This window comes from Sceloporus occidentalis, unplaced genomic scaffold (genome assembly GCF_023333645.1).
Source record: "Sceloporus occidentalis isolate IW3139 unplaced genomic scaffold, rSceOcc1.0.p SCAF_79, whole genome shotgun sequence".
NCBI lineage: Eukaryota > Metazoa > Chordata > Lepidosauria > Squamata > Phrynosomatidae > Sceloporus > Sceloporus occidentalis.
The window spans coordinates 4,505,567-4,522,578 of NW_028317059.1; the positions used below are offsets into that span (position 1 = coordinate 4,505,567).

The 17,012-nt window shown below is 39.7% G+C and overlaps 1 protein-coding gene across 1 annotated transcript in view; it reads right to left on the reverse strand.

Annotated features, from left to right (window-relative positions):
• LOC149285471 (E3 ubiquitin-protein ligase RAD18-like) overlaps positions 1–17,012 on the reverse strand; it is a 76,250-nt gene that overhangs the window by 13,441 nt on the left and 45,797 nt on the right. The window contains exons 7-10 of the mRNA XM_089495386.1: positions 13,460–13,644; positions 7,549–7,619; positions 6,852–6,854; positions 5,806–5,866 (exon numbers count right to left, since the gene is read on the reverse strand). Of these exons, the coding sequence (XP_089351512.1) occupies positions 5,806–5,866; positions 6,852–6,854; positions 7,549–7,619; positions 13,460–13,644 (320 nt within the window). The remainder of the gene's footprint in view (positions 1–5,805; positions 5,867–6,851; positions 6,855–7,548; positions 7,620–13,459; positions 13,645–17,012) is intronic.

The following is a 17,012-nucleotide window of genomic DNA, read 5'->3' on the forward strand; positions in this document are numbered from 1 at the left end:
GTATCAAATGCTGAAGTCTCTCTCTCAGCGAGTGTCACTTAAACAGCGCAGGCTGCGCCTAGAGGTTTGTAATAAGAGGAATAAGTTGTTATATCGGCAACAGTGTCCTCCCTCTCCTCAACTGCTTAATTACACAGTACGGCATGCAGAAGAACTTTATAATTGGGCAGATTACCTGAATTATAACATTCAACAGAGGCAGCCTGTATATCAACGAGCGCAGTACCGATGCAAGAATATAGCCCTTCTTTAGACGGCATAGATAAACAAAAAGGAAGATAATCTGGTATTTTAGCGTAACTATTTCACACACAGGAAACTGCTAGTTTGACAAATTGCTCTATTCCTCTTTTTTAATACGCCGTAAAATACGCAATTATCTAAAGAAAAACATTAATACGAATGCAACAAAAAGAAAATAGTTCTCAGGTGTCTGCACAAAGCAGTCTGAAAAATAAAGACCAAATTACTCAAAGCTAGCCAATCCGTGAGCAGTATTTTCCTCCAGACGTGGTTATTTAGCGAAAATAACTTTTAGGTTATTAAAGCGGGTCTCAGGCTCTCTTTCGACGTAGTTAAGAGCCTTTGCAAGGTTGGAGAAAGGAGAAGACAGATAAATTAATGATGCCAGTTCTGCCACCTCTTTACTCTTTAGGGTTCCACTTTATGGCTATTTTAGCCACAACATTTTCTATGCCCTTCATGACTTGTTGTGTTTGTATCATTCATTTTGTAAGTGATTTTTTTCTACAGGTCAGAAACTGTAGGGAATGTACTCATTTTCATGGTCAGTCATTGCTCTTTCAATGACCATTGCGCAGTTCTCACTAATTTATTATGAACAGATTCTGGCCGGCTAGTAGCTACTAAAAGCTTGATGTGTTGACAGAGTTTCCTTAAGAACATATGGATTCTCAGCATACCTGTCAAGAAGGCTTCTGCTTGGGCCTGTCAAAAATCAAGGAGCCTTCTGTTTAAATATATTAGGAAATTGCACAAGTGTGATCGGGTCCTTCAGCCTCGACAGCTACATAATGACTTGAATAACGAGATGTGACACTTCAAGAGATCTCTGCTAGAACTACAAAATAACAAAACTTTGGGGATGTGTTGTAATATTATAGTTGAATGCCTGCAACGTGTATAGTTCTACCATGACGTTAAAGTACCTGTTAGGCAGAAAGTATCGTTAGCCATTTTTTAAAGAGGAAACAATGTGTATAATTTCTCCTTAATAAATTGAAGTTTTTATTGTTGTATACTTTGTGGCTTTAATTTAGTGAGGCTGCATGGGACAGTACATCATATAGCGGCACATCATATAGCAGATTCCAGTCCCCGGTTCTTGTTGCAGCTCGTTACCCCATCTGAACCTGTTGACCTCCTGTTTTTTTGACCTTTTGGGTTGTTCTACGATTATCCTGAATATCTGCTGCTCCACGACCTCGGCTTGTTTACCCTTTATGATCGAATGCTGCCTGCTTTTGACCTTCTGGACTGATTGTTGCTGATTATTTTTTTTTTGTCTGCTTCTGGGGGTCTACACATCCCGCCTGAAAGCCCCCAATCCAGTCCTGGCACAACATCTGCGCTGTATTTCTGATCCATTTCATGTTATTTTTTTAGGTTATTTTAACCCCTTCATTACCGGGACGTACCTGGTACTTCCTGGTTAACAGTCACTGGTAGACCGGGACGTACCAGGTACGTCTCCTCCAAAAAACGCCCCCACATCACCACAATCGCGGTGATCGTGGGGGCGCTGCTGCTGCTGTTTGCCCAGGACTCCTGGGCAGACAGCACAGCCTGTCTAAGCCCGCCCCCAAGCCCACGATCACTCCCACGGAGTGATTCTCTAGGCAGAGACAGCGATTGCAGAAAAATCTGCAATCGCGGTTTCAGCTGCCACAGGCAGCTTCAGGGAAGGGGGGGGGTGTTGAATGAGAGCGTCAGTGCAGCGTTAACCCCTTCAATGCCGCGATCGCGGCATTGAATGCCGCAATCGCGGAATTGAAGGGGATAATTCACGTTTTGTAGGGGGCTCTGCTGCTGGTGGTCTGCCTGGAAGCCCAGGCAGACCAGCAACAGCAAAAACGACCCCCCAGAAGTCCTCTGATCAGTCCTGTAGGACTGATCAGAGAGACTCCTCCCCTACAATCTCCAGTCTATTGGAGATTGTGTCCCAGCTGCCAGAGGCAGCTTCAGGGACAGGGAGACAGGGTTCTTTGGTCTCATGTGGAGACCAGACCCCCCCACCCTTCCTCAGTTAACCCCTACCCCACTTCTTCCTCAATTAACCCCTTCAATGCTGCGATTGTGTATGAACCCCATCGCAGCATTGCAGGGGTTAATATTAGTCCCCACAAGCTTGTGGGGACTAAATATCAGTCAATGCTGTGCTTCAATGGAGCATCAGCATTGAAAGAGTTAAAAAACAAAATGTAAAAAAAATTAATAATAATAATTAAAAAAATAAATAAAAAAAATTAATAAAATAATAATAATAATAATAAAAAAAAATAACAGCACTGACCTGAAAGTCCAGGGTGCTTCCAGGACAAATGCTGGGCTGGGCTGATCAGATCGCTCCTGGCCAATAGGAGTGATCGGATCATTATGGCAGCCCATGGATGACCCTGCTCTAGGGTAATAATGAAAAAACACAAATTATTAATAAATGAAATAATCATAATTATTATCTGATCACTTGTCGGTGACATTTTAAGTCGCTGATTATTGATCGGTCTCCCTGATTGATGTCAGCGGCCTAAACCTGTCACTTACAAGTAATCTGATGAAAAAAAATATTAAAAAAAATGTAAATGCGCATGTTCCAGTTTTGCCCTGATAGCTTCCTCAAAAAGTGCTTGAACCATGCATGTGAGGTCTTGTTGGAATCAGGGGATCTTGGTGAACAAAATGTGGTGTTCCACTGTTGCACTTATGGTGTGCAAGAAATTCAGTGCAACATTGAAATGTATGCGTTAAAAACGCAATAAAATAATTTCCCTGTGAAGTTTGGCAGACATAAGTGAAGAAATGGCTAGCTGAAAACTGTCAAAACTACCCTAGTTGAACACCTTGACTTGTCTACTGTTCATAAATATATACTTTTATGGGGTAATTTACAGTGGGGGGCTTCCAAAATGTCCCAAATGGGATATGGGCCCAGGAAACCAATTTCTGAAAATTCCAAATGTGAAAACGAAAATGCGCATGTTCCAGTTTTGCCCTCATAGCTTCCTCAAAAAAATGCATGAACCATGCATGTGAGGCCTTGTTGGAACCGGGGGATGTTGGTGAACACAATTTGGTGGTTTTTTTCTGCAGTTGCACATATTCTATACAAAATATAATATGAAATCTAAAGCAACATTGCAACATATGCAAAAAAAACAAAAAAATATAAAAATACCTCAAAATTTGGCAGCAATTGCCGATAAAATCCCTGTTTGAAAAGTGTCAAAATGACCCTAGTTGTACACCTTGACTTATCTACTTTTCATAAACATATAATTTTGGGGGGATAATCAGTATCTGTGACAACTATTGCAGTTATTAGACTACCATGCCAAATTTGAAAAAAATTACATTTCAAAAACGTGATGCATGCCTTGCAATATTTGCCCTATACTGGTCAAAATAGATAAAAATCCTGGCCATGTTGGGTGGTTTCCAAATCAGGACAACTTAATGAATATATTTGGGATAATTTTTTCCCATTGGTTCAATGTGTGTACAATTTGTATGTATACAAAACTGTAAAAAAATGCGTTTTTCATTTTTTCCCCACTTTTTCCAGTTTATTTCAAACAAAACAATGTACTACCCAGCTTGGTTTCAAATATGGTTTCAAATGAAAGCCCTACTTGTGCTGAAAAAAACAATATATGATTTGTGTGGGTGCACCAATTGATAAGAGAGAAATTACAGTTAAAGAAAGACATGGCAAAAACACAAAAACGGCTCCGGTCCTTTAGCGACACGTTAGTATCAAAATCCCGGTCCTGAAGGGGTTAATGGGTCACTTAAATGGTTGAACAGTAGTGTGTGTGTATAACTATATATATATAAATATATATATACATACATATATGTGTGTATATAGACTAGAGATTGTAAACAAATAAAACAAAATGAGAAACAAACCTGGAAGCATTTACAGGCAATTTACACAATAGAATGAATACAAAAACATATGATGTGATCTGTTTAAAAGTAAGGCATTCATTCACAATATAACTATAATGGGACAGTAAAGTTTTCATCAATGATTGGCGTGATATAAATATATATATATATTTATTTATATATATTATTTTTTTATTATTATTTTTTCTTATTGGCTTAAAAATCAAGAAGCCATTCAAAATACAACAAATTAAAATCATGGCTGGGAGAGAAAAGAAAGAATGTACTTTTGATCAGAATAACTGTTTAGAGACATATAACATTTCACCTCCGTAAATCTCAGGCTGCTCTATTCTAATCGTTTAAAAAATATGTTCAATTTAGCGAACAGGACTGTAAAATCTAGAACTTTTTAGGATAACGATAATGTCCATATTTACAATAGGATAAACCTTGTCTATTTTCAGCTTGGCATAAAGTAAAGGATTTATATGTCTGGGGAAGAGCATGTAAATTTAAAATAAAAACTATATGGGCAGGCGAGACAGGGAGTCTTATTTTTATCTACCGCATTATTTATGTTTCTATGGAATGCTTCATTTTCAAAGAGAGAGAGAAACTGTGAATCTAACCAAAAAAACAGAAGTGTGTTTGTGTTTTGATAAAGCAGCTTCTGCTCTGCCAGCCAGACTGAAAGTGTCTTGTCTTGAAACCTGTAATTCGGGGTGGAATCACAGACACCGTGGCAAACCAGTGTCTGAAGGACAGGCTGCGTTTACCTCTAAAGCCACAAACTGTCAAGAATGACCATAGCTGAGACATCTGTGCTGTAATTGTGTCATTGAACTTCTTGAGAATAGCTTGTCTTAGTTTTCCCATACAATAATCCGAGGGCCATCATTGGCATAAGCCCTACTAATGATTAATAAAGATCGGTTCCAGATAAGCAGGCTAACCCATGTACATAGGCTCCACATAAGCAGGCTAACCCATGTACATAGGCTCCACATAAGCAAGCCAACCCATGAACATAGGCTCCATATAAGCAGGCTAACCCATGTACATAGGCTCCACATAAGCAGGCTAACCCATGTACATAGGCTCCACATAAGCAAGCCAACCCATGAACATAGGCTCCATATAAGCAGGCTAACCCATGTACATAGGCTCCACATAAGCAAGCCAACCCATGAACATAGGCTCCATATAAGCAGGCCAACCCATGAACATAGGCTCCATATAAGCAGGCCAACCCATGAACATAGGCTCCATATAAGCAGGCCAACTAATGTACATAGGCTGTAGATAAGCAGGTCAGCTCATGAACATAAACTCCAGACAATGAGGCCAACCCATAAATGTAGGCTCCAGATCCCAGCTCAAGGCATATATGTCCCGGAAAAGTTGGAAAAAACACAAATAGGTAGAAAAAGAAAGGAAGAGCAGCTACGAACACCAATGAGCGGTTCAAGTGCTCCAAAGGACAATATCAGCATGATTGAAGCACACGTAACAACAAATCCAGGTCTACAGCACAGGCACTTATCACTAATACAGTGTATTTAATCATATAAATGTATCACGTCAGCCTTATCTTCAGGATATGATCATAGGTGAGTTTGACCCCTCTCTGGCAGGGAGAATGAATGGGCTTTGAGCCAGTGTATTACTCACTGTATTGTTGGTGGATTTCATCTATTTCTTCTTCGGTTTGGTCTTTGCTGAAGGTCATACCCTGCAAACGGTAAGGAAGATGCATCAGCTGTGAGATGCACATATTGTTTTTAAACCCCCGCCCCACCTGCTCAGACAATAGAGCAACAACACAGGACAACATATTAAAGCAAATAAAAACATTTAAGGATGACGCTGCGGCCGTTTAACAGGTTAGGATGCTCTGACTATCATGCTACACAGATTCTGGGGAAGGAATTTCCAGATTGCATCGATCTCATCAGATGTTGGGGGAATTCTCGGTGAACCTGGGGTATTGCTGCATCCGTTAATCCAAACTATCAAATGGCTTGGCCTTTCTGTGCATAATACCGCTATAAACACTCATTAAACTAAAGGCCATGTCTAGGGGTAACTGTGTGAATATGTTCACATATTCAATGTAAATAGTTTTTAAAGCTTTTTTTATATATTATGCTCGCAGGCGAATATGTAAACAGGAATCCTATAAAGCTGAGCTTATTATTACAGAAGCTCTAATACGTAGGGATAAGGCTAAGCTCGATATAGATATATAGACTAGATGGGCCAAATCGTTTTTATCTGCCGACATTTACTATGTTTCTACGTACCAAACTAGACATACCATGTACCAATTTATAGGTGTTTTTTTATATATAAGTGCAACTTCATGTCATGTCTCTCCTGTAGATAATGTATGCCTGACCACTTAAATAACAGCGTCTTAAAGCTTTGTTACATGTTTGGAAAAAGTAAGTAGAAGATGTGTGGGTTTAAGGAAGCATTACATATTTTAAACATTGCTCCAGGACAGGACCACTTGAGAGATCAGAAGGTAGATGTGGAAACAAGATACATTTTGTTCCGTTACGCAGATCTCTTCTACAGATAGCATCGCAACTGACAAAGACAAAGGGCAAGGACGCCTTTTGTCATGGATAAAATGAAAACTCAAACAAAATGTATTTCTTTGTTTGAATGTAATTGCCAAAGCTGCGGATGAAGTCGATGTATGTACGGTGCACAATCTTTCGTAAGATTGAGATAAAGAAAAAAAGTATCAGTGGATTGTAGCTGAACTGAAAAACAGGGCAATCATGAATGCTGGCAACGTCTAAGTCTAAGTAACAGACTAATAACGAATGTTTTAAAAATTAAGTATTTGTTCTGGTCTCTAACTAGATTAAGTGAAAAAAAACTGGAAAGACATTAGCAAGTAATGTATTGTAATGTATAATGTTATAATATGTAGAATGTACACATGCCTAATGAATCATTCGCTTTCTCTGAAAGTCATTTAGAATGGCAGCATGTGGTAGAATCTGGGCCTTCACTGGAAAGTTTTAACTGAGACGCTGCATTTGCTAGTTTAACACAATACATCATTCTTGATCATACTGTACAATAGGGATACACAACTCCCTGAGGGTCGCAACCAGGCCAGGAAGTCTGTGCATGGTGAGAACAAATTGTGGCATGCTTATGGCCTTCATGTACTGGAGTTGGCAGTCCTGCGGTACACGACTTAAGTGAAGTGCGTAGGGGGTATTAAGTGTGTAGGGGTATTAAGTGTGTAGGGGTATTAAACTTGCCCATCCTTTCAGACTATAACGCCACATAAATTGCCATGGTGTGTGCCACCTTAGAAATCAGTCATGGAGTCACTGATTAAATCTAAAGAGATTAAATCTAAGGAGATTTTTTTTTTTTTTTTTTACTTACACTTTCTTGTTGTGCCTCCAGAGATGAGCGAATCTTCTCGTTATTTACAATCTCGGAAACAATTTCAGAAGCTATTAAAACAAACAAAGCACGTAAGAAATAAAAGGGCTGTGAGCAGACATTGGAACAGTTTCTGTTTCAGAAAAAACAACACCCAGCAAATATTTTATTAGAATAAGTAGAACAGAGGGAAGCGAGAGATACTGATCAGAAACTGGAGACCTCTTCAAGTGTATATTGGGGTCCCCTTTACAAGGACTCCAAGCATTTTACTCCATGCAAATGGCAAATTGGCATTAGAAAAAGACTGACTTATAAAGGAACATTAGTCAGTAAACTCCCTGCACATGCTCAGTAAGTGCTCCTATTTATTAAAATAAATATATAATTTAGACTAGTACTAGTGCACCAAAATTCTACAACACATACCCAACTTGTGAGAAAACAACAACGTGGTGAAAAGTCCATCTACAAAGCCAGTTTTGGGTGGCCTTTGGTTGAACGCAGACTTTATTTGTTTTATGAAATGAAGAGTTAAAGAGCTCTGTGGTTCCCCTGCTATGCAGACCTGGTTTTAAATGTGACAGAGCTAACATTCTATGAACGTCTAAACATCTTGTTCATGAAAAGGTTCTATTTAGCAATATTGCAATTGGCTTTGGAGTAAAATGATTATGGTTTTATTGGATGTGACTAAAGAGATTAAGCTAAACACATTACAGCAAAATGTTTTGTTTTGTTGGCGTATAAGTACATTACGTTAGTCTTTGCATAATACAAAGCTATTTTAAAGCAGCAAAACAATTCTGAAATGTAATAATATACCGCCGTCCTCCACACTTTTGAGTTGGCTTACTATTTTTTACAAAAGCTGGATTGATGGTTTACCAAGCTAAGCAACAATAACAGGTTTGAAGTTGATGGTTCTGTCGGGTGGCTCTAGAACATGGGAGTGAATATCTGAGAAGGATCGAAAGGGATTTAGTGTATTATACCTTTTAACATATCGGAATTTATTTACTAATATTAACTATAATACATTTCGTGCGCTGATGTTCTTCTCTCTTCCCAATGTCAAAAGCTTCTCGAACCAATCAACAACGGGAAAGCGAGAACATAATGGAGCAGAATAATAAAGGAGAAATGAAAATAGCTCCTGAATTAAATAGTAAAATGTGAGATTTTGGGAAAGAGAAAAATCCATTAAGAAAAATAGGGGGAGAAAAAAACAACAAAAAAAACCGAACACATTTTTGTGATGAAAACCTAAAACAGGGACAAAACAATAATTGAACTTCCAAGCGATTTGATTTGTCTCTGTAACTGAGCCACAGGAGATTTAACAAAAGGTCATATCACCTGGTAAAGAGTCTACGGAACAAAAACAGGGGGCGCAGAAACAAGTGAAACATCCAAAGTAAATCTGAAGTGACCCATGGATGCTTATGTTGGCCAGAGGTTTCGTAACAAGACTGTGCGGCCTCAACGTAACACAAAAAATCTGTTTATATGAAAAAAGTCCACCGAAAACAAGAATTAGAAAAATAAACATATGTCAGTATAACTTCTAATGCTGGAGCTCCGTACGAGTCATGGCCATGTTTACAAAGAAATTACGGTGCTAATTTAGGTAGAGTGGTGGTGCCACCATGGGCCATAATCTCTTCAATTCATGCCACTTTCCTAGTCAATTGCCATAGAGGCTACTCTGCCTCCAACACAGCTTTCAGCACAGCGCAAATTATTTATTCAAAGCATCTATACAGCTTGTGATTTCTGGTTTCTTTTCCATTTGTTTTTCTAAGATATCCGCGTTTGAATTACAGAATGATTGTCAAAAAACATGACCAAAGAGTTAATTCCACCAGAAGAGAAGGTGTTGGGGGGTAATCAAGTAGAAGGCGTAATCATGCAGATCCCATGAACAGGAAAACATTTAAGGTAACGCATATACCGTATTGGCTTGGATATAGGCCGCCCCCGTATATAGGCCGCACCCTAAAAGTTTGGTGCTTTTTTAAAGAAAAAGTTTTTTTCTTTAAAAAAGCACCAAAAAAACATCCTGCCACTTTGTCTCCCCCCCCCCGAGATATGCTGCCACTGTCCTCCCCCCCGAGATATGCTGCCACGTCCTCCCCCCCTGAGATATGCTGCCACTGTCCTCCCCCCCCTCGAGATATGCTGCCACTGTCCTCCTCCTCCCCCCCCGAGATATGCTGCCACTGTCCTCCTCCCCCCCCCGAGATATGCTGCCACTCTGCCCCCCGACTTACCAGAGGAGATTCCCAGGTGTCTTGCGGGGGACATCTACGCAATACGCGTATACAACTTCGGGTGCCGGCACTCAGCTGATGTGCCAGCCCCGGAAGTTGTATACGCGTATTGCGTAGATGTTCCCTGCCGGCCCCGCAAGACACCCGGGAGTCTGCTCTGGTAAGTCTTGGGGGCAGAGGTAAAACGCATCGTGCGGACGGTCACCGATGCGGGTAAACAACCTTCGCAGCCGGTGACCATCCGCACGATGCGCTTAGACAACCTCCCGTGCCGGCACCCCCCCCATGGGAAGTGCTGGCAGGGGAGGCTGTCTGAGCATATCGGGAAGAAGGGGATCTGTATCCTAACCCTGCACGGCGCCCGGGACTGCATGTCCCGGGCGTCGGACGCTAGACCCCGAATATAGGCCGCACCCCCACTTTAAAGACTTAAAGTGGGGGGGAAAAGTGCGGCCTATATTCGAGCCAATACGGTATAATGTTTACTTTAACCCTTAACACTATAATGTATATATCATATGATCTCTGATTGTAAAACATATCCTTAAATTCGGCTGTAACTTGAAAATACATTTGGTCAAGATTAAAGGCCACAGATTAGTTGTATGATTCATAAATTCTCATAAATGAATTACAACTAAACTGTTTTTTATGAGGATGTGGTCCCATTCACTGTTATGCCAGTAAATATGGAGAGTGCTTTCAAAGCCTCCCTCTGGACATACTTGACACAGAGTAACATAGTGACTGAGTGAATATTTGTTTGTATTATTTTAATCTGTCTCTGAGTCTAAGTTGCAGATCTAGCTGGGAAACCTAAAAAAAATTGGGGGGAAAAAAGGCATATTACAAAAACAGTAAAATTATTATTATTATTTAATTGTTTTCTGAGGAAAGCCTGGAAATTATAATATAAATTCAGAGAACGATTTAGAATTTCACATGGGAAACAGAAATGTTAAAGTCTAATAAGAAAGAAAACTGCACCCACGTCAACAAAGTCCCACATAAGAAGTCTCTGTATATGCTTGATAAATGCGGATGACAAGGACAATCACACCAAATGGCAACAGAAAGAAAAAAAAAGATTCCCGAAGCTGACAAGCACCATGAAAACCAAAGACCACCCAACATCGCAGTCGGTAGTCATCACCAATCATGGTGTCTGTATAGAACCTGGATCCATATCTGTAAGATGGTTCACTTCTGTTCATGTTCTCCCGGGGAACAACTATTACGCACAGAAAGTCAGGATCGCCAATAAATGTGTGGAATGGTGTCTCTCAAGAAGCCAGACACTTTAATGATGCAGGAACTGGAGGTTCTGGTCCAAATCTTGAGGCAGGAAAATGAAGTAGATCAAAGAGTGACCAACAGCAAGATGGTTTTCACAGAAGGCACTAGGTTCAACCCAAACGACCAACCAATTAGAGGTAAAATTCCAGAGATTTTGCTCTTGTAAAAATATTTAACTGAGATTTATTTTCCTATCTATGTAAAGCAACAACCCTTTGACTGAGGAATCTGAAGGACATACAAACCAAAATTCTTTGTCTGCCATACATCTCCTTGAGAATCCAATGGAAAGAATATTTGAGACTGAATGATGCAGTAAACTGAATATGACATAATAGAACAAATTAAGATCTCTTGGAAAACTAGAGAATGTGGTGTTATGACCATGAGAAAACCAAAGTTGAACACATTTTGCACATAACAGAAATGAAGACACTATTTTGAGTTCTGTTATACAAGTGAAATTGTATTCCCAGATGAAACACAATCCATAGTTATGTAGTCATATGAGACCACATACAATCTTAATAATTGTATTTTACATTTCATACATTGTACCTTTAAGCCTTCCTATCATGATGTCATATTGTAATGTCAAGCACTAACCACATACCATTATTGGGTCACATTCAAGTATTTGTTATTATTATAGTTTGATAAAACAAAAATTACTTTAAATGTTCAATTACAATGTTGAAGGTTACAATTCTGCAAAGGAGAGGACATTTTACTCAACATTTTGAAATGCAAGAATGCTGCAATTGGATAGCAATTATTGTGAGTGCATTGTGGGAGAAACCAAAATCTTAACATTCCTGTTCTGCCCATGTTAAATGCGTTCTCTCAGGTAGCCCTGTTTTTATGTATTGATTTGTAGAGAGATGATGTAAATTTTCTGTGTTCAGAAGGGCATTCAGCTTTCAAACCGACCCTGACATGCACTTCTGCCTGGATACCAGTCCACGGCCCCTGTAAGGCTACATCGTGGTTATTGTCTTTGTACTTAGCTCAGTGCATGTGTAATAGCCAGATAAGGTCATCTGAAAGGAGATTATTTTCCTTTTCAGTCGGGAAGAAATAGATTGCTTTTGTGCTCCACGCATCTTCACCATGTCCTACCTCGCTCCCACAACTTGTGAAGGATGCGAGGGTTCTGATTAGGCTTTGATTAGGCTGAAACAAAAGCTAAAGTGGAAACATCCAAACAATAAAACACAGAACAAGGAGTCTTACCTATCAGCTGAGCAAGACTACACAACTTATTACACTAACACTCATAACAGTGATTAAAACAAAGATCGCGTACAAAGGTAGAAAGCAGAAGGTAGAAATCAAAATTTCATAAAGGGATAGCACAAGTAGATGCTGTTGTGAATTACTCTTGCAGAAAATACTCTATAGCCGGAGTCGTTTGTTGATTTGTATACAAAGCTGAGCACAGATCACGCTACAGGAAAAAAAGATTTAGGCTTCTTACTCTTCTTACTGTTCTCTTCGATGGGTTCAATACGTGAAGTGGTGACAGCGGGAGGGGATGAAAGGAATCTAATATCAACAAGTTTCTCTCCGTCACTCTATTAAAAACGTAGGGCAGATCTGGCCAAAAGGCACGTCTCCAGCTCCAAAGGCTGGTTAAAAATACCTTGGTGAATACCCGGTACGATGAGATTCACTCGGATTAATGTCAGATTTCCCTGATGCTTTCCCCTGATACAATTATAGTAAAATATGTCTAAAATTCTATTTTTTATGTAAAAACTAAAAATGATAAACTCTAAAACCCTGTTCTTGTAACCTACCTGAAATGCACTGCTGCAAAAGAGGTTATGCCACATATAGAATCCTTATGTTTGGATGTATATCTGCTGCGTACATTCAACGAGCACAAAAGCACGTCTAAATGCGCTACTTTGCTTCTACATTGCCTGGTGATCCCAGGGTTTAAATTAGTAGAAAGCAGCATCAGCGCTCCCCCCAGCTCCAAAGGTATTAAAGAACAAAAAAGACTGCCAGTTCAAAAGGGTGGCATGTGTGCTTTAAAGCTTTTCTCTCTGAAGTTACAGAATACAGAAGCCCTTGAAAAATAAATCTTGCTCTTCCTTTGGAAAAAAAAGCATGTTTTCTGCGAGTCGCCCAATAACAAACAGTTCCTGCATTAATTATTAGAATCCCAGTATGAACATTTTGTTTTTAAGGTTTACAATTCTAGGCTCTCTGTGACCCTCAAGATTCATCAGTATGTAAACATATTTTGCATGGTTGTGATATGTGCTATTAAAGTGCTGGCAAGTAAAATGTCCCTTTTTGCAGAAACTCAGATGTAAGAGATGTAGAATCTGTACCTGACTTGGGGTTCAGGGAGTCACACTGTGCGTTGTACATATGCACAAACTCCTGGTGTCTCTTGGTCATCTGCTGCTTAGACCCATGTGTGGACAGGCCGACCTCCTTCAGCCTTTTTCTTAAGTCGCGATCGGACAGCAGGTTGTAAACCACTTTGGCCATTGGCTTCCTTTTGTTAACAGAACTGTAGAAAACAAGAACAATATGAATAACTTAAGAACAATATTTTCCATGTTCTCAACAGAACTCATAAAGGGAGGCATTTTCAAAGAAGAAAAATACATGTAAATCGATACATTTCTGGAGACGTGGTAAAATATTTACATTAAAGTATTATTTTTTTAAATAATTTTTCTTTCCAAGGCCAAGTAGAAAAGAAGAGCCAAGAAAGGTTCACAGCTGGTTGCTTGAAACTAACTACATAATTAGCCCAAAGCCAAGGCTTTTGTACATCTTAGACTCTTAAAGACATCTTAAAGGCGTCACTTCTCCCAAGCTATGTGTTTTAGAAATACCATCCACATAACTAGACGTTCTGAAACTGTTCTAGTGACCCCTCAGTGTGGGTCTCCGATCAGGCATGTAGCCCACAGTGGCTTTCTGATGGTCCCATAGTAACAACCAACTAGTCTTAAAATCTTAATGCTAAACCCGTGTCACTTCCAATTGGGCATCATTCTTATGTCCGCTGGGTTTATTTAACTATAGCGACTAATCACGTGGCACAAATTTACTTAAACGGACTGCTTGTCCAGGCTTTCTTCCATAGCAGTAGAAAAAAAAAGTTCTCAAGTTTCTCATGTTCAAATCTACTGAAGAAAGAATAAAATGAACAGTCTACTTTATTTTATTTCAATGCCAGAGCATGCTTTGAATATTTTGTCTAGATGGAATAGCACAATTAATTAATTCTAATTAAATTATAATGAAATCATTTTGTAAGAGTATTTATTCAGTGGTGAAGGCACAATCCAATACGGTTTCATTGCACCTAGGTACATAAGGGCACGTCACTCAAAATCGGTTCTCACACTGTGGCGTTTTGGGTCACAGTTGGTTACAAAAATAAAGCGTCGGGCAAGTAAAGACACGTTAAGTAAAATTTAGTTCCTATGAAGCCCGTTTTGTTTTGTTTGACAATTTCAAGTTGCAGAATGAGGATGTGGTCCTCAAGGTCATCTTTACAGTCACTGGTCTACTATAAAATAAACTGATGGAATTCTCAAAGGCCAAACATTGCTTTAATATAATGGCCACTTTCACGCAGTTTTCAGCAATAAAAAAAATAAAAATACCAGCTATATCTAAGTTTTATTTATTACATTATCATATTTGCTCGATTATAAGATGAGGGGGGTTTTCGAGAAAAAGAAATTCTGAAAAAATGACCTTGTCTTATAAACAAGGTCGTCTTTTGTTCATACCTCAGCTCCGCAGCAGCACAGCCGATTAAGCCTAGGGGCTTGTCACTTACCTTCATGACCAATACCGTGTCTCTGTCTCCTTTTCCGCAGCTCCCCTTCTTCTCTTGTCTCGTCTTCTGTCTTCTTTCTTCGTCTGCTTCTCCCACGTATCAGTCCCGTTATCCTGGTACCTCTGCAAAAAGCGCGGAGACTCTGTGCACACCCTCTCCCCAGATTGGAGGAACGGGGAGGGGCTGTCCTTGTGGTGTGTGCCGTGGCTCCACCCTTTTGCGGAAGTACATTGAGACAGATCCGCGGAGAAAGGAAAGTGTTTCTGCACTTCTATTTCTCTGTGAATCCTTCTGCATTACTCTAGCTTCTTAGAGTACTTCTACAAAAGGGAGAGGATATGGCGAGCACCACGGGGATATCCTCTCTCCGTTTCTTGAATCGGGCAGAGGGTGTGCACGGAGGCTCTGTTCTTTTGCAGAAGTACCTGAATAAAAAAAAAGCTGATAGTGGGGAGAGGCGGACGAAGAAAGAAGACGGAGGACCAAGAAGAGGCAAAAGAAGAAGCGGAGCTGCATAGAACACTAGAACACGGGACAGGATCTTTTAATAAGATCCAAAGCTTTGGGGTTGTCTTATAAGCATATCGAACAAACGCAGTACTTTAGCTGAATATGAAAAAAATATGAAGAGAGCTAAACAGTACTGAAACATTAAAAACCTGTCACAAAATGCTATACAACTGTCACACAATCAACTGAGGAAAGTGAATCTATTATGTAAATCCACCTTTAAACCATATAAACATTTTTTAATATGGAAGCAGAGTTATAAAGAAGGCACCCTAGAAAGCTGAATGACAAAACAAGATGTACATACAACGGTAATCTTAAAGAAGGCCACTGGGAAGACGAGATAACGTTTAGACCTGATCTAAAGAGGAGCATGAGACCTACTAGTGTCTAATAGTGTGGGTGCAAAGTATAGGAATACAAATGTCATTAGAAGAACTATATCGATCAAGATAAAAAAAAAAGAGGGTTTTAGATTTCTACACTTCAAACTTTGCCTATATACAAATTAACTGCTACAAAGAATAAAATGAATGGAAATCCCCCAGACTGAAACTAATTAATTTCTGCATCATATTTCAGCTTCACGAGCATTCTAAAAACCAAAACTCATTGCCAAATGACTATAGGAGATTTAGTGTTATTGACAGCTAGCTCTCTGCCAACTGAACCTTGGATGCCGCTTATAACCAACTGAACATCTTTACCAATAAAAGCCTTCGCTGCAGCCATTTGTGTACAGGCAGTCGGTGTATCTGGGCACACATGCCGAGCCCGCGCTCTTGACAATGAATACAATCGCTGCCACACTGTCATTTAGCAATTTGTTTTTGTCTTTTCAATATGATGAATGGAACACCGCTACCTGCTGACGGGAACACGATAAGAAGCTGAAGGTTAGCAGGCAAAGCTGCAAGAAATGGATTAGTTGATCATGGGATAGCAGAAGATCTCTGCCAACTTCCTCAGCGGCTCCATTCAGAACCGGGTGGTCGGAGCAGCGTGGTTTGGTACTGGTAAGGTGAGCATGTGAACTGGCAGACACTGGTCCAAGAAATCAGCATTGACCGCCTATAAATTCTCCCACATCAAAACCCACAAATAAACCAATACCGCCAACGTGTTCATATAGCTTGCAGCGATATAATGAAGCAGAATTATAAAGCATCAGACATGGATGCTGGAAGGCCATACAAATGCAAATTTTTTATTCTAAAAGCTATATTGGAAATGTAATGGCGATTCCAATATGAATCGTTCTCATTCAACAGCTGCCAATTTCTAAATGGACACCTACTAACAGAACAATCCGCAAACATTCAGTGAATATCAGACGGCAAATATTGTGATTCTCTTCAATTCTGGGATCTGCACATTACTCCAAGGTAGCTGCACAATAACGCGGCCAGCAGAGAAAAGGCAGAAATGTTTTGAATTAGATGACAAAGGAGCTTATCCCAGTTCAATGTACTTAAATAAGTGTTTTCCTGTAATGGGTTTGCAGATGCAGACCGCTAGAATTAAATAAAGTACTGCCCTCTGCAGCTCAAAATAATGCTGTTTCACTT